General features: G+C 36.1%; 2 protein-coding genes and 1 long non-coding RNA gene across 5 annotated transcripts; 2 read left to right on the top strand and 1 right to left on the bottom strand.

Moving 5' to 3' along the window:
• Nucleotides 1-1,653: 1,653 nt before the first annotated feature.
• LOC130986903 (phosphoenolpyruvate carboxylase) lies at nucleotides 1,654-7,741 on the top strand. Of its 2 annotated transcripts, none has more exons than XM_057910444.1 (11): nucleotides 1,654-1,797; nucleotides 2,065-2,255; nucleotides 2,731-3,122; nucleotides 3,276-3,360; nucleotides 4,142-4,364; nucleotides 4,621-4,724; nucleotides 4,837-4,924; nucleotides 5,142-5,296; nucleotides 5,610-6,608; nucleotides 6,690-7,076; nucleotides 7,168-7,741. In XM_057910444.1, exons 2-11 carry the CDS (start codon nucleotides 2,088-2,090, stop codon nucleotides 7,459-7,461), a joined length of 2,895 nt encoding a protein of 964 aa, XP_057766427.1. In that variant the 5' UTR covers nucleotides 1,654-1,797; nucleotides 2,065-2,087; the 3' UTR covers nucleotides 7,462-7,741. The 2 variants fall into 2 exon arrangements, with proteins under 2 accessions (XP_057766427.1, XP_057766428.1); XM_057910445.1 differs by having other exon boundaries at nucleotides 1,731-1,883.
• Nucleotides 7,742-7,873: 132 nt separating this feature from the next.
• Nucleotides 7,874-9,230, bottom strand: LOC130986936 (uncharacterized). Its single transcript, XR_009089499.1, has 2 exons — nucleotides 8,255-9,230; nucleotides 7,874-8,102 (listed from the first exon to the last, which is right to left on the bottom strand). It is a non-coding gene; the product is annotated as an uncharacterized LOC130986936 (long non-coding RNA).
• A 1,903-nt stretch (nucleotides 9,231-11,133) lies between these two features.
• On the top strand, nucleotides 11,134-16,682 carry LOC130986920 (ubiquitin-conjugating enzyme E2 36). Of its 2 annotated transcripts, XM_057910486.1 has the most exons (8): nucleotides 11,134-11,408; nucleotides 11,605-11,632; nucleotides 13,285-13,371; nucleotides 14,666-14,724; nucleotides 15,854-15,895; nucleotides 15,975-16,048; nucleotides 16,224-16,321; nucleotides 16,440-16,682. In XM_057910486.1, exons 1-8 carry the CDS (start codon nucleotides 11,373-11,375, stop codon nucleotides 16,475-16,477), a joined length of 462 nt encoding a protein of 153 aa, XP_057766469.1. In that variant the 5' UTR covers nucleotides 11,134-11,372; the 3' UTR covers nucleotides 16,478-16,682. The 2 variants fall into 2 exon arrangements, with proteins under 2 accessions (XP_057766469.1, XP_057766470.1); XM_057910487.1 differs by lacking the exon at nucleotides 11,605-11,632 and having other exon boundaries at nucleotides 11,259-11,408.
• Nucleotides 16,683-17,127: the final 445 nt, after the last annotated feature.

Genomic DNA, 17,127 nt, shown 5'->3' on the forward strand with positions numbered 1-17,127 from the left:
ATCACCTACGTAAGAGATTTTGACATCCTCTCTCTATCTTCAACGTCACCAAGAAAAAGAAAAGAGATATCAGGTATGTCAAATTTTTTAGCTATTTTCGTTCCTTCTTATCTCAATTTTTTTTGCTTTCTTCTCTCAAATATTGACCATCGTTCTGGAATGGTGCAGCTAAAGAGGGTTTTTTTGTGAATAGATATAAGGGCGTTTTTTCTCTCAATTTTTTTAATTTTCTTCTCTCAAATATTGACCATTGCTCTGGAATGGTACAACGAAAGGGGATTTTGACAGTATTTTGTGAATCAGATATATTTCCCGCAAAAAATTTGGTCCATTAGCCAATAAAAAGAAACAATCCACCCAAATGGCCATAATGAAGAATGAAAATCAAATTTTGTCCACCATTTGAAAAAACACAAATTTTGGCCATTTTTATTGATTTGGACGCTTTTGCCCTTAATGAGGCGGACTGGGTAGGGTCAGACACGCGGGTCGCGTGCCGGGTCGGGTTAGGCACTTATGGCACTAATAGTGCCATAAGTGCCATAAGTGCACACTTCCCCCTAGGGTTTAGATATTCCATTTAGGGTTTAGATTATTCATTTGGGGTTTAGATGTTCCATTTAGGGTTTAGATTATCCATTTAGGGTTTAGATGTTCCATTTAGGGTTTAAATGATGTTGTTGTTTCTGTATTTGTGCTGATGACCATTTTACTTAGTTTTATTTTGAATTTCGTTGGCACTTATGGCACTAATAGTGCCATAAGTGCCAAAATGACTATTTTACTTGGTTTTATTTTGGATTTTCGATGGCACTTATGGCACTATTAGTGCCATAAGTGCCATCTTGGCACTTATGGCACTAATAGTGCCATAAGTGCCTAACCCGACCCGGCACGCGACCCGCGTGTCTGATCCTACCCAGTCCGCCTCATTAAGGGCAAAAGCGTCCAAATCAATAAAAATGGCCAAAATTTGTGTTTTTTCAATGTGTGGCCATAAATTGTGTTTTATGCTTCATTTTGGCTACTTCAAAATTTTACTCCAATAAAAATTACCATCTTTCTTCTCCATATATATTTATAAGATTGACTAATCTATATATACATATAAAAGCTAAATCAATTTTTCGTCAAAAATATATAGAGTCTATGAAAATAGAGATAAATCAATCTAACATAATATGCTAAACTCTAATAGAATTAAAATAATCCATGAAATCAACAGAATCCACGGATTATAAAAAATATGTCAAAATCTTTTAAATTCTGAATTGAATACACCCCCTAAATTTTAATCTTAAGTCCATTAAAATTCTACTTGGACATAAAAATGAACGATATGGAATGTTAATTTTTTTTTGACTCGGGGACTTCCATCCCCGAACTCTTGTACAAATACTTTAAGACACTATACGTTAATAAATTCAACTCCCTAACAATAATTTCTTGATTCGCCCCTGAATTCAAATGAATATGTAATAATATATTTGAAATTGTAAATATTAGTACTAGAGTAAAAGAATATTTAAAATATAAATTTAAAAATAGAATATTTACTCGTGTTTATTTACCTAAGATTTTGTGTATTTCATAAACAACTGAATTCATTTTTTTTCTATTGCACCACCAAAAACAAATTTGAACTGTCCAATCAAAATGTTGGGAACGAAGTTTGCTCCTCGTCATTTGTCTATATATACAACTCTTCGGTACTGTCCTAAAATCACGAAACTCTCCCTTTCTCTCTCTTACTTTCCGATCCCCTTTTTTCTCAAGAATCTACTCTCCCAGCTTCAGGTACACCATCATGGAGTCTTAGTCAGCTCCCTTTCACTTTCCAGTATTAAGAGGAACACAAAAACCTGCTATCATATTCAAAAATAGTAAAACCACTCAATTTGCATGTTGAATTTCAACTTTTTTGCATGAAGCTCACCGTTTGCTGCTTTCATTGACTCTCAAGTTTTTTACATTCATGCTCATTGATTGAAACTGGGATTTGTGCTATCAATTTTTTTAAGGATTTTCTCAAATTGAGGTCGTTTTTTTATTTTGCTTTATTAGAGTTGAGAGTTTGATCGGCCGCGATGGCTACAAGAAATTTGGAGAAGATGGCATCAATTGATGCCCAACTGCGGCTTTTGGTTCCTGGAAAAGTGTCTGAAGATGATAAACTTGTTGAGTATGACGCCCTGCTTTTGGATCGGTTTCTCGATATTCTTCAGGATTTGCATGGAGAGGATCTCAAGGAAACGGTACAGCAAATTTTTGTTTTATTTTTCTGGGTTTGGTTTGGGAGATCTGAATTTTTGTAATTTTGACCAAATTGAGTGCTTTTGAAGTCTAAAAATATGATCTTGTTGTAGTAACTGAGTTTTATTACTTCGTTGATGTGACGAATATTGATTGGTAAGTTACAACAAGCAAATCTAAGCCCTTCCGAAGATTGAACTATGTGATTCTTCTGATTATAAATGATTTAGAATTTGAAGATTATTTTGATTTGGAAGCAGTAGTTTGTTGTGATTTGAAAGTGATTCTTTGCTGATGGTGGTCCAGTGGCTGCTTCACTGATTTGTCACTTGATGAGTAAACACGACCAGCTTTCTTGAAGTTTCTAGAAACTTATTGTCAGTTCCACTTTTTGTGATTTGGGAATACTATGAATTTATAAGGATTTTTGGTTTGATGGAGTGAATTGAAACATGTGTATTTCTTCCCTCATTGAAGGTGCAAGAATGCTATGAGCTTTCAGCAGAGTACGAGAACAAACGTGATCCTAAGAAGCTGGAAGAGCTTGGAAATGTGTTGACAAGTTTGGATCCCGGTGATTCGATTGTTGTGGCGAAAGCCTTCTCTCACATGCTTAGCTTGGCCAACTTGGCTGAGGAAGTTCAGATTGCTTATCGCAGGCGGAACAAAAAGAAGAAGGGAGATTACACTGATGAGAACTCTGCCACCACTGAATCGGACATCGAAGAGACTCTCAAGAGACTTGTGGTTGACTTGAAAAAGTCTCCTCAAGAAGTTTTTGATGCATTGAAGAATCAGACAGTGGATCTGGTCTTCACGGCTCATCCTACGCAGTCTGTGCGAAGGTCGCTGCTTCAGAAGCACGGAAGGTCGGATTATCTGATTGTTTTGTTCTTTGGATTTACAATTTCTAGTGGGGTGGTCCGCATTAGGACTTGATCCTGATATGAATTTGAACCTTAATCTGAATGAAGCTTCACTTCGTCTAGTCCTCCTTATTGACTTGACCTTTCTTTGTCCAGGATTCGGAATTGCTTAGCTCAGTTATATGCAAAAGACATTACTCCAGATGATAAACAGGAGCTTGATGAGGCTTTACAAAGAGAGGTGAATTATCAAGGCCTGTTAATTTGCATTCACCTGCCTCGATATTCGTATTTTGATTTTCGAGTGCAGTATGAAATAGTGTTATGGTTTATCAGGAGCCCTGAGAATAAGTTCTTGGACCATCAAACCAAATGCATGTCTCCATATCACAAATATAAAACAAGAGATTACATACTATAATCAAAAGTGATACTAAAAATAGGCTCACTAAGAACTCCTATTTTGACCTTGTAATATTATAATGAAACTTGCTCGAAGGAAAACTGATTACAATGAACAGAAAGTGCAAAAGAAAAAAAAATGTGAATGCATAAAAAAGAAATGGAAAATAGTCAATCATTTGTTTTTTATCTGCTTGGAGCATGATTTAACTTGTAAGTTAATAGAATTTGGATTAGACCTAATGTAGACTTCTATTGTTGTATAAAACTTTACAGATGTTGGCTGATTTGTTCTAGATTATTCGTTAACTAATAAAACACTTCTTTCTTTCTCGCTCTTTCCACAAATATGCTATTAGAACAATCCAAGTCATATTATCTTCAATATGATTAACACATGCTACTTATACAGTCATGCCCCTCCCAAAACACACCTCCTGCCATCCAAGAGAATCTGTTACTTTTCTTTTCATAATACATGTGCTTGCTAAGCAATTCCAATAATTTTGCAAACCGAGTATTGTGGTAGGTTTTATGTCTGTATTTTTCAAAAGTATTGTGCCATGTTAACTGAGATCATCTTCTTCTTTGTTGCTTATCTGTCGTCCAAATGTTTCTAGATTCAAGCTGCTTTCCGAACTGATGAGATCCGAAGGACTCCCCCTACTCCCCAAGATGAAATGAGGGCAGGGATGAGTTATTTTCATGAAACAATCTGGAAAGGTGTACCAAAATTTTTGCGCCGTGTTGATACAGCCCTTAAAAATATAGGGATCAATGAACGGGTTCCTTACAATGCCCCTTTGATTCAGTTCTCTTCCTGGATGGGTGGAGACCGTGATGGTATATCTGCGATGCTCCAAATTATTTCTTTATATTTTCTTCTTCATTTGGTTATTATGTTATTTTTTCTCATTATTCTTAACAATGTAGTTTACTTTTTTCATTAAATTGTTGTTTCAGTTCTTTTAGTCACTCAGTATATGTGTATAATGATTTCTAGGATTCTTATGTAATAAAAGTTTTCATGCATTTCTAAGAAGTTTTGTGAAACTTTCTCTTGAGAGTAACACTTGAATTTTTTTAAAATCTTTTGTAGGAAATCCAAGAGTAACTCCTGAGGTCACTAGGGACGTTTGCTTACTGGCAAGAATGATGGCTGCTAACCTGTACTATTCACAGATAGAGGACCTCATGTTTGAGGTATTTAATTACTATAATTGCAGAGATGGTTATTCATTAGGAACCTATAATCTTTGGATACCTTGAAATGATTCTGCGATTCTTTTCATTTAATTCTGCAACCTTTCTCCAGTTGTCCATGTGGCGTTGCAATGATGAGCTTCGTGTTCGAGCTGATGAACTCCTCACATCTTCAAAGAGAGATGCCAAGCATTACATAGGTAGGCAATCAAATTGCATGAATGAATCCATCTATTTCTCTTGATCTTGTATGAAACTGGCATCAAGTTTATTTCATCTATCGCATAACTATTGGTTTTTGTGGCACTAAGTCGTTTGTGTGCTTATGCACAACGTACAACCTTATACACTATTTCGCATTTAGCGCCACTCTTAGCGCGCTGTCTGAAATTTAGAATTATATTCCTTGTTGTGCAGAGTTCTGGAAAACAATCCCCCCAAGCGAGCCCTACCGTGTCCTTCTTGGTGATGTTAGGGATAAGCTCTACCAGACACGTGAACGTTCTCGTCATTTGCTAGCTCAAGGAATGTCTGAGATCCCAGAAGAGGCAACTTACACCAATATTGACCAGGTATTTTACAAAAATTCCATGATGTGACTCAAAGCATCCTTATCAGAATGAGTGACCCCACCCCAATAAGATTTCCTGAAAAAGTGCTGGGTTGCTTCTTTTAGAGAGAAACTTTTCCTTGAAGAGAATTTTAATCTTCTGTGGGTGCTTTGCTTTGAATTCTGTCTCTTACTCGTGTGTGTGAGCTTGCTTGATTTTATGGTCCTCTCTTTGCTTAATTTCTAAACCAATTTTGTAATATTGTTAACAATAACAACCATGGTAGATATTCTTTATCTAGACAAATTACTGAACTAGTATGAACATTTTGCAGTTCTTGGAACCACTTGAGCTCTGCTACAGATCTCTTTGTGCTAGTGGCGATCGAGCAATTGCTGATGGTAGCCTTCTTGATTTTCTAAGGCAAGTTTCCACTTTTGGCCTCTCATTGGTGAAACTTGATATAAGGCAAGAGTCAGACAGGCACACCGATGTACTAGATGCCATTACACAATATTTGGACATAGGTTCATACAGAGACTGGTCAGAAGAACGTCGGCAAGAATGGCTTCTGTCTGAACTCAGCAGCAAAAGGCCCCTCTTTGGTCCAGATCTCCCCAAAACTGAAGAGATTGCTGATGTTTTAGACACGTTACATGTCTTGGCAGAACTGCCATCTGACTGCTTCGGTGCCTACATTATCTCTATGGCAACAGCAGCATCCGATGTGCTAGCCGTTGAGCTTCTGCAACGTGAATGCCATGTGAAGCAGCCTCTGAGAGTTGTCCCACTTTTTGAGAAACTGGACGATCTAGAAGCCGCACCAGCTGCTGTTGCACGACTTTTCTCGATTGATTGGTACAAAAACAGAATCAATGGTAAGCAAGAAGTCATGATTGGGTATTCAGACTCTGGTAAAGATGCTGGTCGTTTGTCAGCGGCCTGGCAATTGTACAAAGCTCAGGAGCAGCTCGTTGAAGTTGCAAAGGAATACGGAGTGAAATTGACAATGTTCCATGGGCGAGGTGGGACTGTGGGAAGAGGAGGTGGCCCTACTCACCTTGCTATATTGTCCCAACCACCAGACACTATCAATGGATCTCTTCGTGTCACAGTTCAGGGAGAAGTCATTGAGCAATCATTTGGTGAGGAGCACTTGTGCTTCAGAACACTCCAGCGTTTCACTGCTGCTACGTTGGAACATGGTATGCGTCCCCCGGTCTCCCCCAAGCCAGAATGGCGGACACTTTTGGATGAGATTGCTGTTATTGCTACTGAGAAGTACAGGTCGATTGTGTTTCAAGAACCTCGTTTTGTTGAGTACTTTCGCCTGGTAAGTATCTACAAAATGTTAAGATTTAGTTTACCACTGGATATTACTTGTGCATATAACAGTATTTATGAACTGTTTTAGGCAACACCAGAGCTAGAATATGGTCGAATGAACATTGGTAGCCGTCCGTCCAAGAGGAAACCTAGTGGAGGGATAGAATCACTGAGAGCTATTCCTTGGATTTTTGCATGGACTCAGACCAGATTCCATCTACCCGTTTGGCTAGGCTTCGGAGCAGGATTCAAACATGCCATAGAGCAGGACATACGGAACCTGAAAATGCTGCAAGATATGTACAACAAATGGCCCTTCTTCAGAGTCTCAATTGACTTGGTTGAAATGGTTTTCGCCAAGGGAGACCCTGGCATTGCTGCCTTGTACGACAAACTCCTCGTCTCAGAAGACCTGTGGTCGTTTGGTGAGCGATTGAGGTCCGACTATGAGCAAACAAAGACTCTTCTGCTCCAGGTAAAGTCCTCGTTGTTGCTATCTAATAGTGATTTGATTTCCACAATTTTCAATTCATTTGGAGATCTGATTTCTTTTGTTTCTTTGACAGATTGCCGGACACAAGGATCTTCTTGAAGGAGACCTGCACTTGAAGCAACGGCTTCGTCTCCGTGATTCCTACATTACAACATTGAACGTGACCCAGGCGTACACACTAAAGCGAATCCGCGACCCACACTACCATGTGAAGCTGAGGCCACATATCTCCAAGGAGTACATGGAATCAAAACCTGCTGATGAACTCGTCAAGTTGAACCCTACGAGCGACTACGCCCCGGGACTCGAAGACACCCTCATCTTGACCATGAAGGGTATTGCTGCTGGACTGCAGAACACCGGTTAAATTAACTTGCATCTTCTTCCCCGGCTTCATTCTACCAGAGACGTTTCCCCGGCTTCATCATATGGCCACGATCACCAAGTGAAAGAGTGTTGATCATTTCCCTTTTCGTGTTCTTGCATTATATGTCTTTTCAGACTACTCTGATTATCAGATACTATGTATCTATCCAATAAATGACAGTACTTGTTTATTGTGCCTTTCCTTTTCATTGTAATATGATCTGCAGTGAAACTGTGAGAGTGGCATTTGATAAAAGGACCTCGATTTGATGTTTTGTTTACTACCTTTGTGAATTTTTTCTTTTTCCCTTTTTTTCTGGTTTGAATTCACATTACAGATTAAAGAAATGCACACAAACAACACAGACAGTGAAACTAAATACAAAGAATGATGATCTCATAAATTAATGAATGAATATGTTACAACAAAGGTTCATTTATACATGGCAAAGGATAGTAACATTTGGTTACAGATGCAGATTGTAGTAATATCATCAATGTTTGTACATAAAATTAATTTCCTTTCTGGATGATCATCTCAGTCGAAGCTCTTTTAGCACGTTGAGCATGTTGTATGTCTAACAGAATTCTTCGAAGATTCACTTGATCGAGCACACTCAACACGTGTGAAGTCCCTTGCAACTACATTACAAGTTGATGAAGCAAGATTTAACACTCACTGATAAAGCATATAAAAATATAAGATAACACGAGAACTTAACGTGGTTCGATCTTTAAAAATCTACCTCCACGGAAATCACCCAAGTAATTCCACTATTTTATGAGGAGCTTACAATTATAAGTGCAGTAGTAAGAATGAATGGATCTCCCTCTTTCCATGTACAAGAGTCATCTTTATAGATGAATAATTGGGCCTAACCCTAAAGCCCACAAAACAGAGAAAAGAAGCCCAAGTCGATGGCAAGGCTAGAATCCGGCAAGGCTGTCCCTGGAAGCGCTGGAATCTGGCAAGGCTGTCCCTAGAAGTGTGGTGCGTCGTTTTACACCAAAAATATCCGGCAGTCAGCCGGTATGCCCACATTGCGCAGACAGTAGCAAGCAAAATCGTCTCCCAAGGAATCAGTGAGAATTCTCCTAAAATTCAACCTGCAAAGAAACTCAACTGAAACAAAATTAATGGATAAAATTGGAAAAATACTAAATCTATAAATAAACAAATAAAATCTAAAAGAATTGCAATCGTTCTAATCCTAAAGAATAAATAGAAAAAAGTTCAACAATTAATGAAGAAATTCCAGCAATCAATTAAGTCCACCCTAACTTAATTATTCCGATCATTGATGCAAATATAACTTTAATTCATGCAAGCAAACCAGTTATAATCACCGAAGACGCTTCTGACGTGATCTTATTTCTCCTTAATTATTCGGTAACCAGTAAGACGTTTCACTAATTACTATCCTAATCGACTGACAACTGTAAGAGACGCTCTATAGATTTAATGAGTCGACAGCATTAATTTCTAGAGAAACCCGATTCAAAACCAATAAACTCTGATGCAGGATTATTGAATTAAGACTGCTTTTCCCTTGACCCTGATGTGCCAATTTACCACTAATCAAACCTAAACCACGATTACGTATGGCCGATTTAATTAGCTGTATAATTAATTCTAACCCACTAAATATTGTGCACTACCTAATGGATTAAAATAATTAATATCGATAAACCACAAGAATCACAGATACAAGCATAAAAATAAAGTATAAGAACAAATTAGATCTCACAGAATAATCTTGCTAGTGTTTCCCTAATAAACGAAATTAATTAGAACTCATAAATATAAATAAACAAGAAAAATAAATACGAAATTGTGAAAGAGAATGAAATAAATAAAAACTTGAATTGAATTCTCCAAGTGTGCGTGCTGCCTCTTGTTCTCCACAAGTGGCGTGAGTAGTTGGTGTATCAAAATAGGTGTCTGATTCCTAATATATATATATATAAGGAATAAACAAACCTAATAATAACTAAAGTGGCGTAAAGCCCTAAACTAATAAAAAGACCTAATCTAATCTAATCTAATCTAATAATTAAAAGAAAAAGTTGGCGCAAGGCTTGGCAAAATAAAAAAATTAAATCAGCCCAATAAAACATCTCGTCAAGCGAGCCTTCAATCCATGCAGCCAGACCACAATTCAGGTGGCATGGACATCCCGTCCAGTATACGCTCACAGCTTTATACTCTTCAAAATTCGATCATCTTCTCCAAAACCTATCAAAAATCATTAGGAACCACTTAGGATCTGAAACATACCAAAAAGATGATATATACTACCAATCAAGCAAAGAAATCACACGAAAACATCTAAAATATGCCCAATCAAACTCCCCAACACTTAGACAATGCTTGCCCTCGAGCATAAGATAAACAAAGGACAGGGAAAGAACAAAACACAAGACCAAAACAAAACAAGACAAGACTCAACTAACAACGACTAGCCATGACAACAATCACAACACGTAAATCTCAAAAGGACAAGGTACAATCATTTTTTTCCTCAAACCATTCTTGGAATCAACAAATATGTGCATTCACCCTTCATTCGAATCAAATGTGTGCAAATCAATCCAGCCTCACCAAGTTCGCTCAAATCTCTCAATATCTAAAGGTAAGGTAAATTCACACACATGCAACTCGACTCTATCCATTATAAGTTTGCCACTATGTCAATATCTCTAATTCGAAAACTGAACTCATCCATGAATCAATAGGTCTTTCCACAAGGTTGTGATGGGGCTAGGGTGCATAGGTAGGATAAACAAAAGTGGATAAATAAGGCTAATAAAACCAACAAAATGCAAGTAGTTCACCACATTTGAATCCCAAAATTAAACTCAATCAAATTAATCCTTATTCCCAATACATAGGCATTCAAACTCCAACATTTTCTTCTCCTTTTCTTCCATTTTTTTTTTTTTTTTTTTTTTGCAGATGGTACTTTTCACGATATTTTTTTTGGAACTAACATCATAACATCACCTCATTCTTAAACAACCCAGAACCTCATTTTTAAACAACCCAAAATATAACACCCCAATTTTCTTAAACTTTTCAATCTAAAAACTTTGAAGAACTAATAGTTAAAAATAAAATTTCTTGACTATCAACGTTTAAAATAATGTAAAATCAACTTGCCCAAAAACTAAAGTAGTAACATGAAATAAAATGATAAACTAAATAGTAACATGTTCAACTTAAATTTCTATAGAAAAACTAAATCTCTAGTCATTCTCGACTTCCATGACCACCTCGACTCCAGAACTGCAAAACTGAGAAGATAAAGGGTGAGCATATTGAAAAAAATATACTCAGTGAGGAAACATGCACATATTCACGTACGCATAAACATGCAAATAATTCACATTGTCATATACATATACTGAATTCTGAGTGTTTCTGAATTTCTGATCATGTACTTGAACATGATATTCTAAGTTTCTGATCATGTACTTGAATATGATATTTTATGTTTCTGATCATGTACTTGAACATGATATTCTGCATTTCTGATCATGCACTTGAACATGATATTTTGAGCATGTATCTAGACATGTATCTGAACAAGCATAATCAAATATGAACTAAAAACAAATTCAAACATACATGAATATAACATCGATATGAATATAACATCGATGATGGGAGTGCTGAGCGCCTAGGTGTGACATAGAATTTACATCGATGATGACCAGTTGACCACCCTGAAATAAAATCAAATTTGTATATATAGATTTTTAATATAATTCAAGCTCAAGAAAAGTAGAGTACCCACGACTGAACAACACGCTTTACCCATTCCCTTTCCCTTGTGAGAAAACTGAGAAAAGATCCCAGTGTTGCGTAAAAACTCCCCACAAAGAGAGAGAGAGAGAGCAGCACCAATCCTCATGGCGAACAGCAATTTACCGCGCAGAATCATCAAGGTATAGCCTCCGATCTTCGCGTTGCGCCCCCGATCCCTCTTTTAATTTATCTGTAAACCTTGTATTTAGCTGCTATTTGGATTTGTTTCATCCGATTCTGCGGGCTTCCGATTTAATTGGTGTTATTGATTATTGATTGTTTTTCTTTTCTTTTCTTTTCTTTTCTTTTCTTTTTTTGTCTATTTTTATGTGATAGGAAACCCAGCGTCTTCTCAGCGAACCAGGTAAAACCCTTCAATTTCCACTCATATATGCATCAGAAACGAATTGAGCTTAATATAAAAGTGAATGTCACAATGATTATGTTCAGTTTTGTGGCTATGACTATCTTGCTTTCATGTAATACCACCGGTCTACTGATATGTTGATTATAAGTTTTACGCAGTAAACTGGCCTTTATACGTGAGAGCCATATGTTTGTTTGTTTTTGCTTCGTTCTGAAAAAGTCCAACATTAATAGTGTGACGGGGAACTAATGCTGAAGAAAATTTCAGAAAATTGGAATGTGGGATATATATGATCAGAAAAAACCCTTCAATTTCCTTACTTGATTTCAATCCAGTAAGACTGTTAATGTTTTCTACATTGCTGCCGCTTAGGCAGGGCCTAAGTGTTTGGGCTATGCCGCCCTTGCCAGCCCTGATTTTGCTTAAATCGGCCTAATAAGATACCATCCGGACCAAGCGGTCATCTAGCCTTTAATTTCTCTTTTATTTTTTTGTTGATGAATTACTTTGAATTTCATATGATAGTTATGTTGTAAATTGTTTAATTTGGCTGAAATCATGAGATTATTTTATTTATGTAAAGTAAGTACGTATGTAAAAAAATATTTGCCAAATCTCTCTTTAGCCTCAACTAGTAGAATAAAGTTTATGCTTTCTTCTTTCCACACCACACTTGTTCTGGTGCTCCTAGATTTAGTGTATTAACTTCAAATGATAAATGTAACTTGAAATCGTGCATGGTGAAGCCCAGATTCTGATTAGTAATTAGAAATAAAAAAAATTAGAAATGAACAGTAGGAAATTGGAAATAACAAGATTAAAATTTTGAAATTACTCAATAGTTTATCAATGATATATTGCTCCTCCTAGCATTGAACAATAGATTTACAGTCATATACAATATCTCAGATTGGGTGAATAATGTTCTCACGGTCTCACCTATTATAGAAAAATAAAATAGGAGCCCTTCTATTACGATTTCTGTAGTCCTTTCTTGTAGCATAAAGTTTTTAGGTATTTGATAAGAGAATAAACTATGAGATGCAAAATGAAGATAAAAGTAGGCTGAAGATATGTAGTTCATACATGTGGTTAGTATGTACCATTGTTGAATTTGAAAAAAGAGTTAAAGAGGGTTTTATGCAGGTGATGAGTTCGTTGGTGTTACTTCTGTGACCCTTTTCCTGTTAGGTTAAAACTTAAAAGGATAAAAACTGAAAAGAGTCAGTATTTTCCTAACTAGTTACTAATGATTTGGGCTCATAGTGAAGGAAGGAAAGGGGAGGGATGGCTTATCATATGCTTTTGGGTTTAGTGTTTCCGAGCCCTAAACGTATCAAGCACGTATGTAGAATTGGATTTGGGAATATCCATCTGAGTTTCAGTATATTCCTGCTTAAGTATAAATTAGCTCACTGTATTCTTGCTTAACAATAAATTTCGATAAGTGCCTTTGACTTGTGCCTCTTTTACGCGTCCTTCAAGTTAAAGTATTTGCTAAATCTGTTTCAATTACGGGGAATTCTGTCTGTCCTCTATGCAATATGAAGCATAATTGTGTAGCTCTGTCTTTGCACTTTGCTTGAGCCCATATTTAGGATAAACTGATAAAGTATTTCTTTATATATTTTTTTTATATATGAATGCAGCCCCAGGAATAAGTGCCTCACCTTCAGAAGAAAATATGCGGTATTTCAATGTAATGATTCTTGGTCCGACACAATCTCCTTATGAAGGTAACTAGAGCTGGCATTTCTCTTGATTGAATGAATGCTTCTCCAATGTTGCAAAACCGCTCCAAATATTACGCATCTGTAATTAAATTAGTGAAATACGCATCATCTGCATGAGGCAGTCGACTAGAGGTGCTGATGCGGTGATGAGGCGGTGTATGGAATTTAAAAGTCAACGCAATTTTCTTTTTCAAACTCAGCCGCAATTTAGTGTCTTTTCTTTATAAAATCAAATGCCCATGGATATTTTATAATCTAAAGCTAAAAAGCCCATTAAAATAATTATATTTTAACCCTAAATTAATGTATTAAAAGTATAAATAAATAAAAACTTGCATGATGATAAATAAAAACTTGCATGATGGAAAAAATGCGAAGTCACACGGCTCACAACAGACCATTCGCACGTTCCACTCTCTCATCTCCAGAACTGTGCACTCTCTCATTGAATAATTTGGTGTTGTTGAGATACTTTCAACTTTTATTTTGATTATTTAAAAACCTATAAACTCATAATTTATAGTATATTTTTTATTGATATATATTGTTTTATAATTATTATTATTATGATTTTTTTTTTGTCTCTGGTTTGAGGCTTATGCCTCGCGCCGCTTCGACGCTTATTGCCTCCCTCGCCAAGGCAAAACACCTCAGCTCTGCCTTAAACTTTTCACAACATTGTGCTTCGCTTATGATGAGATTTATAATAGTATTTTATGCCTATGTGTTCTCATGTAGACTATTCCAGTGATTATAATTTTTTGAAATGGCTTTGGATCCTTGTGATACTTCCTGTTTGTTTTACCCTTGATGTTTAGGCTTCCTCAGTAGAAAAGAGTATACAGGTTGAACTGGAAATGAGAAATGGTTTCTCTACTTAGTCAATACACTCTTCTGACTACAAAATAAATAATTTCTTTCCTTGGAATCATTGAAGTTCTGCAACCAAGCTAATCAACTATGTGCTTCCTGATTTATCCACAAAAAATTGGTTCATACTCTTGGACAATCTGGCACTTTGAACAAATTTCATTTGTTAGAGTATGCTGGGCATATATATATTCTACAAATTTCATTTGTCCCTCAATATAATTACACATTTGTCGAGGAGTAGATGACGTGAATGGCGGAAAATCCTTTGACTCATTCGGATGTTATATTGTAGATGTAATGGTCCTACGTCTTGTATGTTTAGTTTAGCAAAAGCTTGATTTTAATTTGGAATAATTACTTCTTAATTAAATAAGAAAATATGATTTTGTCTAAATTGTTCTTGTTTGCTGTCTGTACTATGTAGGAGGTGTTTTTAAGCTGGAGTTATTTCTACCTGAAGAATACCCAATGGCTGCCCCAAAGGTAGTTTTATAATAGCTTGATCGGATGCGATGATGATTAATGCTTTTTTTCTTTCTTAAGATTGTTTATTGGTAATTCTAGTGGTTGATAATGTATAATGTTAATACCTATTTTTGCCTGATCTCGTCTTTCACATCTACTGTTCATTAAACCCTGGAGCTCGGAACTTTACCCTGTTAATAGAGATCGAAAATTTCCCCCCCTCAAATTGAACTAATCCACACTTTGCTGATTTCCCATCTTTCCCGAAATTCACCCCCCTCTCCTCCCCCACACCCCCCCCCCCCAAAAAAAAAAATAATAATAAAAAATAAAATAAATAAATAAAGAAAAATGATGTGATAAGAATATTCTTCAGGGCTGTATGGTTCAAGGTCATAATTCCATTAATTGCATTTCATGACTTATTAAGGAACTTTTATTGAATTGCGTTTTGGTGTTGTGGTGCTTGTGTTCTTGATAAGAAGAGTATGATTAACAATTGTTTGTCATGTCAGTCTATCTCTCTCTTTTTAATGATAGAAGGATCTTGTTTCACAAATTAAATGAGATTTTACACTGGAATAACATTGTCAGATGACATGGTATTTATTGATTTATGTTGGTTAATGTAAAAAATCACTTGTTCTTTTCTTGTCGCCCCAGGCAAAGAATACAGGGTAAATGGTTTATTACACTATGTCTCCACATATTGGATCTTAGCTCTATTAACCTTTTAAAGGAATTATTCCTTGTCAATGATAGCTTAATTTTTTTTTTTTTTTACTGGTATCAGTTCTTAAATGCCATGATTCTTATGCTCGAACAGTCAATCAGTTCTGGTTAAGTTGTGTGAATGTGTTGCATATGTTAACTAGTTGACTGGTAATCGGTGACCATGTCCATTTGATTTTGAATGACCTTTCCTTGTTTCAGAATTTTCCTCACAGATTCACTTCAACTTTAGATAAATATGGGGCTGCAAAGTTAAAATTTTCAGATATGGTGTAGCACAGGCTATTGATTTAAATACGTGTGTGTGTGTGTGTGTATGTGTTCTCTTTATTTATTTATTAAAATCTAAAAGTTCTTAGTAGTCTGTCTGTTGATCTGGATAAGAACAACGCTAAATGTACTTTCTTTGTAACAGGTGCGCTTCCTAACAAAAATCTACCATCCAAATATCGACAAGGTCAGTCTCGGTTTTGGTTTTGTTTATATGGATTGATCTCAGTGTAATATCACATCAGCTGAATGTAAAATCAATGCAGCTTGGAAGAATATGCCTGGACATTCTAAAAGACAAATGGAGTCCCGCACTTCAGATTAGAACTGTCCTTTTGAGGTATGACTCTGGCTACAATCTCATACCAAACAGAAGCTTTCCTTGACTTTTCTGTAATTATAAAGGTAGTGGTAGTAATTGATTTAAAAACCTTTGTATGTAATTTTGGCCTTCAATTAATTTCAAAATGTTTAAACTTTAAACACTCAAGTCCGCATTATTCTGCTGCTTCTAGCATTCAAGCACTTTTGAGTGCTCCAAATCCTGATGATCCACTCTCGGAAAACATTGCAAAGCATTGGAAAACAAATGAGGCTGAAGCTGTGGAAACAGGTACACTATTAATTCCATTTCTAATTTCACATTGAAACAGTGTTTTTTACAACACAGCTTCGATGTCAAATATAACCACTAGGCAATCAAGTGTGTTCTTTTGTTGGCAATGCTGCAGCTAAAGAATGGACACGTTTATATGCAAGTGGTGCATGAAGTAACCATGGAAAACACAGGATTCCCAAGAAATAACCCAATTGTATCCTATTGACCTGAATTAGAATGGAAAATTTGAAGAACGATCGTGCTCAAAACTCAAGAATTTAATACTTGTTTGCCGTTCTAAACTGTTGCTCAAAATGTAAGATGAATTGTGAGATGCTTATGTTACATAGTGTGATCCATGAGATTTTGAACAGTCTATCTTGCTTCTAGAAATCGATGATTGTCAATTAGCTTATCTCGGCCTAAAGCAGAGTAGCAAAGCATACCGATCTGATCAGATGGGATGATAAGTTTGCTTAGAAGTTGGTTGACTGATCATTGATCAATCAGCAATCGGTATCATTAATATTGGCTTTTGGAAGTACGCCTTGTTTGTTAACATCTCGGAAATACTCTGCCATCGTTAGGACAGTTGAACCAAAAAAATGTCGATCGAAGTTCAACATGAGGGACTGTTGTACCGTACTAATACAATCTGCTTTATCCTTCTCTTTTTATTGTTTAGAAATGTATGAAATTAGATATTTGCCTGGCTTCCATTTACTTTTTGAGTGATTTTTTGAATGATTTGGAATCTCAGTAGAATGGTATAAGTGGCGTTAATTCCTTATTTACTTTGTTGGATTGAAACTTTAGGATAT

Source organism: Salvia miltiorrhiza, chromosome 5 (assembly GCF_028751815.1).
Source record: "Salvia miltiorrhiza cultivar Shanhuang (shh) chromosome 5, IMPLAD_Smil_shh, whole genome shotgun sequence".
NCBI classification, from domain to species: domain Eukaryota; kingdom Viridiplantae; phylum Streptophyta; class Magnoliopsida; order Lamiales; family Lamiaceae; genus Salvia; species Salvia miltiorrhiza.